Here is a 5,848-nt window from a genome sequence, read left to right on the forward strand (position 1 = left end):
GGGGGGGGGGGTCTGGGGCCCCAGCTGCTTCAAGGAGAGCACTGGAAAGGTACTTACCAGTCCACAGGATTGTAGGCATGTTGTAGAAGGTATGGTGACTTCTCATTGATCAGGCGGTTGGGGGCTTTCTGGGGTGTGGCTGGGGGGCAGCTGGGACGACTTCCCTTCCCTCCGGCAGGCATGGGCACTGAACTATTGACTGTAGCACTACGGTCCTTGTCCCGGGAGGAGCTACCCCTGGTATAGGCAGATGGGTCACACAGGTCAAGGCCTGCCCCACCTGTGCCCATGCCCACCTCCCCCCATATCCCACCTAGCTTTCCTTCGAACCCCAAAGAACCCCAACTCCCAGCCCCACACACCTTTCTGAACCACGGGGGAGACCGTGGCCTTTGTGCTCCCCCTTAAGTTTTTTGGGGGGTGAGGAGAGGTGGCTCATTGGGCGCTCCCTGCCAGGTTAGTCTCCCCCAACCTCTCAAGACCTGGTGGTGGGAAGGGTGACTGTGAGGTCAGGGCGAGTCACAATGGGCAGAATGGTCCTTCCAACACCATTCTGTCCCCCTAACAGGGCCCCTCCCAAGGGTGGTTTACACTGGGCGGGGGAGGGGTCCTCTGGCATGCATGGGGGCATGAACTGGGTAGAAAGGTACAGCTGCTGGTGGCTGCTCTAGGAGTGGCTGGACCACACATAAACAGGGTCAGGGACTGAGCCAGGTGATGGGAAACCAGAGGAAAACAGTCCAGAGGACTCCTTACTCAAAACCCACCACTGGGCAGCCCAATGGGCCAGGTCCTGTGTCAGACCCGGAGGACACCCAGGGAATCAGAAACACCCCATCTGAAGGAGTTCAGCCTAGGAGAGTGATGCTGGGGGCAGACCTAATAATGGACAGGCCCCACATCAGTATAGGGCAGTGACGGGTCACAATGTGTTACTGAAGAAGGGCCCTAGTCCAGCACTGGGCTCAAGGAGGGCTTCTTGGTGGTAGCCTCAGATTAGTCCCCCCAGGAGCCAGCCCCATAAGTGGAGGGGGTTGGGGAGAGACGGAGGCCCTTTCTGCCAGTGCAGGTCTCAGGACCCTTCTGCAGGGCCAGGTGTCCAAGTCAGATCAGAGGCAGGTGGGGTGCGGGGAGGACCAGGCATGCGGGGCTGGCCCGAGCCAGCACTATGGACCCAGAGCCAGGGAGACCGGCCACCGGCGCCACAGGTGCAGGGCGCACCCCAGCGGCCCGCTCGTACCTGCGGCTCGCGGTGAGACCCAGCCTGGCGCGGGGCAGCCGGAGGCTGCGGCCCATCCAGGCCCGCGCGCCCAGCATGGCTGCTCCGAGAGAAACCCAGCGGCAGGCTGTGAGGGGCGGGCCTGACGCCCTCAGAGCCGCGGGCGGGTCTTCGCCCGGACTCGGAGCTGAGTGTCTGGTCTCTGAGCGTCGCCATGTGGCCGAGAGGAGGATTGCAAACCGGTGCAGCCCGGGCTTTAGAGCCTGGGGTCCATCCCTAAAAACTGCTTTGGCTTGAGTAACCCTGCCAGCCAGAGGACGACTCTCACGGATATGGGGTGCCAGGGCCATGGGATCTCAGAGCCTCAGCTAATTTGACCTTTTTTTGAGAAATGAGACTCTAGCTGAAGGCATGTCTTGTCCAGCTCTATCCAGCTAGCAAGTCTGGTTCAGTCTCTCCAACTTCAGGTCCTGCTCAAATCCTACCCACTCCAGGAACATTTTCCTGAATAATAACACTGAGCCAATTTTATGTTGTATAGTATGCTTTATACACATGCATTGAGCCAGTATGCAGTAAGTGTCCAAGTGTCCAGTTCCTGCCACTCTGCCAGATACTGAATGGAGGGTGGACAGAGACAAGCCTGTTCCCTTGGTTTTACTCACAGACAGTTGAGAGACAGAGGCCAGTCAGACAGCCACACAAATGAATATTCAACCACCCACTGTGTGCATAATATAACAAGGTACTTGAGCTGGTGGAAGGGATAAGAAGGGAAGGTTTCCCTGAGGAAATTACATTTGTGCGGTAGCCATAGAGAACAAGAGGAAAGAAATTTAAGGGCGTACAGGCCTGGGGGCAGGGCGCTGGAGAAGTAGGCCGAAGGAACAGCATAGGCAAAGGCCCCCACATGTCACAGTGAGTCAGGGATAAGGAAGTGCAGGTCAGAAAGCAAGGGGAAGATAGGTCATAAATGAGGCTTGGAGGTTGGGGAGGAGGGCAGGGACCAGGTCTTGGAGGAACTTGTGAGAAGAGGAGTTTTGATGAGAGCAGGAGGTAGCTGTTGGAGGGCTTCAGTCAGGAGAATGACCCAGTTGGGTTTGCATTTGGGGAAGATCTTGCTGGCTGCTCAGTGGAGAATGGATCAGAAAGAGGCAAGAGAGGAAGCAGCAGTGATTGGGAGGCCAAAGCAGCAAGACAGGGAGATGGGAGGGTTGTCACAAGGCGGGGGTGTAGCTGCAGAGAAAAGGCAGGGCTGGGGGCCTAGGCACGATTATCAGGACTGGCCCAGTGGAAGAAGAAGGTGTCAAGCATGATTGGCACTTTGGATCTGTTGTTTGAGGTGCCTTTGAGATGAACACAGGGAGATGGAGGTGACAAGGCTTGGAGCACAGAGGGGAAGCTGTTGGGAGAGAGGAATGAGGGTTTCTCCAGGGAGAAGTCCCCCAGCGGAGACTGCATTAGAAGCAGAAAGAAGGCTCAGTTCTGGACTCCATAAGCCTGAAAAAGTCACAGACATGAAATGGCCAGAGTGCAAGCTCACAGAGGGGCGTCTCAGAAGCAAAAGGACTGGGGATTACAAGAAGGAAGGTACACGAATCGGGAATCCATCCAGGATAGACCAGAAAAATCCCTGGGTTGGTGTGGTGACCATCATCCAATGATACCAGGCTGAGAGCAGGCAGCAACTGGAGAGCATTGAGGGAGGGCAGAGAGGAGAAATGGAGGGATACCCTGGACACTCAACGTGAGAAGAAAGATACTTTGGGGATGAAGCTAATAAGAACACATATTGATGGGAAGAATTTGGTTGAGAGAAAGCCATTGAAGCTATGGAGGAGAGAAGAGATCCTTAATACTGAGCAGTTCTGAGAGTGGGGGACTGGCAGGTGGAGATGCTCCAGAGGACATCCTCCAGCTGGGAGGAGTGAGATCAGGAAGCCTGGAGGAAACTGGGACGGTGACAAGTCCCTAAGGGTGCTAATGGGTCAGGGAAGCTGAGAGGTCAAGAGGCTGTGAGGTCATCCTCCTGGATAAGGTGTTGAGGTTGGATCTGGGTGGGGTCAAGTGAGCCAAGAGGGAAGCATCCTGAGAATGAGGAGGAGTGGCAGCCACAGGCAGGAAGGAGGCAGGGCAGCACCACAGTGCCAGTCTCCAGGAGGAGGGTCTCACAAGGAGGAAGATGTCCCAGAAGTAGTTACCGGAAGCAAGGCAACTGAACTATTTTTCCCTGGAGACATAATAGCCCCTCTTGGAGTCTCCAGGGGAGAGTTAATTTAGGTGGGAGAGGCACAGAGATGGATCTGGGACCAAGGAAGATAGAACCTTCCCAGTTTGGGTGCAGCAGAAGATAGATGGGGGCTGGGCTGTGTGTGCTGCCTGGAAAAGCCAGGGACGAGGGGCAGGGATCATTGTCATGGTCAGTGCGTGAAGAGGATGGACCCCTGGCTCTTGTTTATTTGTTTGTTGAAAAAGTCATAGATATGAAATGGCCAGAGTGCAAGCTCACAGAGGGGCGTCTCAGAAACAAAAGGACTGGGGATTGCAAGAAGTTCAGTCCACAGTTCTGTTTGTTGGCAGAACTGTGGATTGAAGCTGGGACCCCAAGCATGTTTGGCAAGTGCTCTCCCCCTGAGCTGCACCCCTCCCTCCCAGCCCAAAGAAGGAACTCTTGATCCCATTTGACAAGTAGGGAAATCGAGGCACAGGCAAAGAGAGGTGAAGTAATTTTACTCAAGGTCAGACAGCATAACCACCTATTAAGAGATTATTATCATTAAGTTCAAACTTGGGAGCAGAGTTTTAAACCCTGTCCGTCTGACTTCTAAGTAAGTGCTCTTGTCCATCTGGTCTGCAACAGTGGGACTCCCTCCCTCCACACAAACAAAGCAACCCACCCCAGGAGGACAGTGGCATCACACACCCCCACCATCAACAACTTGGATATTTCTTGGGAGGGCTATGGAAGGCTGTTTGCTCTCAGTACCTTAAAAGGGGAAGGGGCTAACAGCAGGCTGGCTTGCAGGGCCACCCCTAAGCACTGAGGACACACCAGTGTCCAGTGATACAGTGATCACGAAGCATTGAGTGAAAGTAAAAGTGGCCGTGATGGCTCCCAGGATGAGTACCAGGCCTTGTCCCACTCTTGGTTTCTAAAACCCTTCATGAACCCGCGGTAGGAGCCGACTCCCACTGATAAAGGGAAGTTTCTTGTCAGCCTTGGTGGTGGGGGCAGGCTCAGAGCTGGATTTAAGATGACCCAGTAAACATAGGAACATGAGTGCTCCTGACCTGGCTTTGCTGCAGCTGCGTCACATCCCTCCCACCCCACACACACCTTTTGTCTGCTCTGCTGTACTCTGAGCTCCTGCAGGTTGTGAGCTCAGCAATTCTTGGATTCCTCCCAGGACAGCCCAACACTTTGTCCACAACAGTCAGTCAATATTTGCTGAATTAAATCTGGGGCCCAGTCTGGGAGCTCCTGGATGAGGAGCCAGACTGTCTGATGACTTTGAATCTCATCTCCTCACAGCCCTTGCTTTGTGACTTTGAACATGCCACTTAACCTCTCTGATACTCAATTTTCTCACCTATAAAATGGGAGCTGCTGCAAGAGAGACCTGTGCAACTGCACTTGGGAGGACCATGCACTTGGTTTGATGCTCTGCTGTTCCTGTATTGAAATTCTTAACCCAATTTTGAAGAGGGTACCCTGCATTTTCTTTCTTTTGTGGGGGTGGGAAGTAGTGGGGATGGAATCCAGGGCACTTTACCATTGAGCTATAGCCCAAGTCCTTTTTTTATTTTTTTTTTACTTTGAGGCTAGGTCTAAGTTGCCGAGGGCCCACTGAATTTGCCCAGGCTGTACATGAACTTGGAATCTGCCTGCCTGAGCCTCCAGAATTGCTGGGATTATAGGCGTGTGCCACCACATCTGGCAGCATTTTCATTTTGCAGTGGACCCTGCAGATTCTGTAGCTGTCCTGAATGGGAGTGACAATATTCTCTGTCTCCCAGAGTTGCAATGATTAAAAGAAATGTTCTGCCTAAAGTGCTTAGCACATTAACAAGTGCCCAGTAAATGGGAACAAACGCCTACCGTCCCCTATTAGATCATCCCCAGTGCTTGCTGATGTGCGATGAATAAATGAAATGACCATAACCAAATGAGTGACAGCCTGGGAACATCTGGAAGCAAAGGTGCCAGGCCAACAGGAGATGAGGCTGTGGATGGAGGTTTGAGAGGAGTTAGTTGTAAGGGAAATGGGACCGTTTCGTGCCCTAGATTGTAGAGCAGTAGTTTCCTCCACAGCCAGTGATGATCCCTCCTGTAGTCCAGACCCCAGTGCCACACCCCACAAGAAGTCCCCTTGGTAGTAAGAGCTGAGCCCGTGGGTTCCAGTCTTTATTGTTGGGGTGTGGTCTAGCCACCTCCGCCCCAAAAAACGTCCTCAGTCTCCAACTTCAGGAGTGCACCTTCCGCCTTGCCCCGCGAGGCTGGGATCGGTGCTTGACCAGCACTGCCGCCCGGCCCAAGGTCACGAGGGGGCGTGGCCTCGCGCTCAGGCTGGGGCGTCGCTCAGAGGAAGGGGTTGGTGCCAGACTGCGGGCCCGGGTGCAGCGGCCCAG

The 5,848-nt window shown here is 54.1% G+C and overlaps 2 protein-coding genes and 1 long non-coding RNA gene across 11 annotated transcripts in view; 1 reads left to right on the top strand and 2 right to left on the bottom strand.

The window, feature by feature from the left end:
• Window positions 1-1,369, bottom strand: part of Spata20 (spermatogenesis associated 20) — a 12,817-nt gene extending 11,448 nt beyond the window's left edge. The window contains exons 1-3 of one of the 3 annotated variants that reach the window (XM_048789078.1): window positions 1,241-1,353; window positions 363-482; window positions 58-237 (exon numbers count right to left, since the gene is read on the bottom strand). In XM_048789078.1, coding sequence (XP_048645035.1) covers window positions 58-237; window positions 363-439 — 257 coding nt within the window. In that variant the 5' untranslated portion in view covers window positions 440-482; window positions 1,241-1,353. Of the gene's footprint in view, window positions 1-57; window positions 238-362; window positions 1,217-1,240 lie in introns of those variants that run through there. The other 2 variants (XM_015495473.2, XM_015495474.2) reach the window with 2 other exon arrangements.
• The window catches only part of LOC107150446, a 6,428-nt gene extending 1,158 nt beyond the window's left edge, over window positions 1-5,270 (top strand). Inside the window, exons 3-4 of one of the 2 annotated variants that reach the window (XR_001504589.2) lie at window positions 4,824-4,926; window positions 5,046-5,270. This is a non-coding gene — a long non-coding RNA (uncharacterized LOC107150446). Of the gene's footprint in view, window positions 1-4,823 lie in introns of both variants that reach the window. The other variant, XR_007342491.1, reaches the window with a different exon arrangement.
• Epn3 (epsin 3) overlaps window positions 1-5,848 on the bottom strand; it is a 29,101-nt gene that overhangs the window by 14,067 nt on the left and 9,186 nt on the right. For 5 of the 6 annotated variants that reach the window (XM_048789094.1, XM_048789108.1, XM_048789083.1 and 2 more), the window contains one exon: window positions 5,612-5,848. In XM_048789094.1, the coding sequence (XP_048645051.1) occupies window positions 5,684-5,848 (165 nt within the window). In that variant the 3' untranslated portion in view covers window positions 5,612-5,683. Of the gene's footprint in view, window positions 1-5,611 lie in introns of those variants that run through there. The other variant, XM_048789085.1, reaches the window with a different exon arrangement.

This window comes from Marmota marmota, unplaced genomic scaffold, assembly GCF_001458135.2.
Source record: "Marmota marmota marmota unplaced genomic scaffold, marMar, whole genome shotgun sequence".
NCBI classification, from domain to species: domain Eukaryota; kingdom Metazoa; phylum Chordata; class Mammalia; order Rodentia; family Sciuridae; genus Marmota; species Marmota marmota.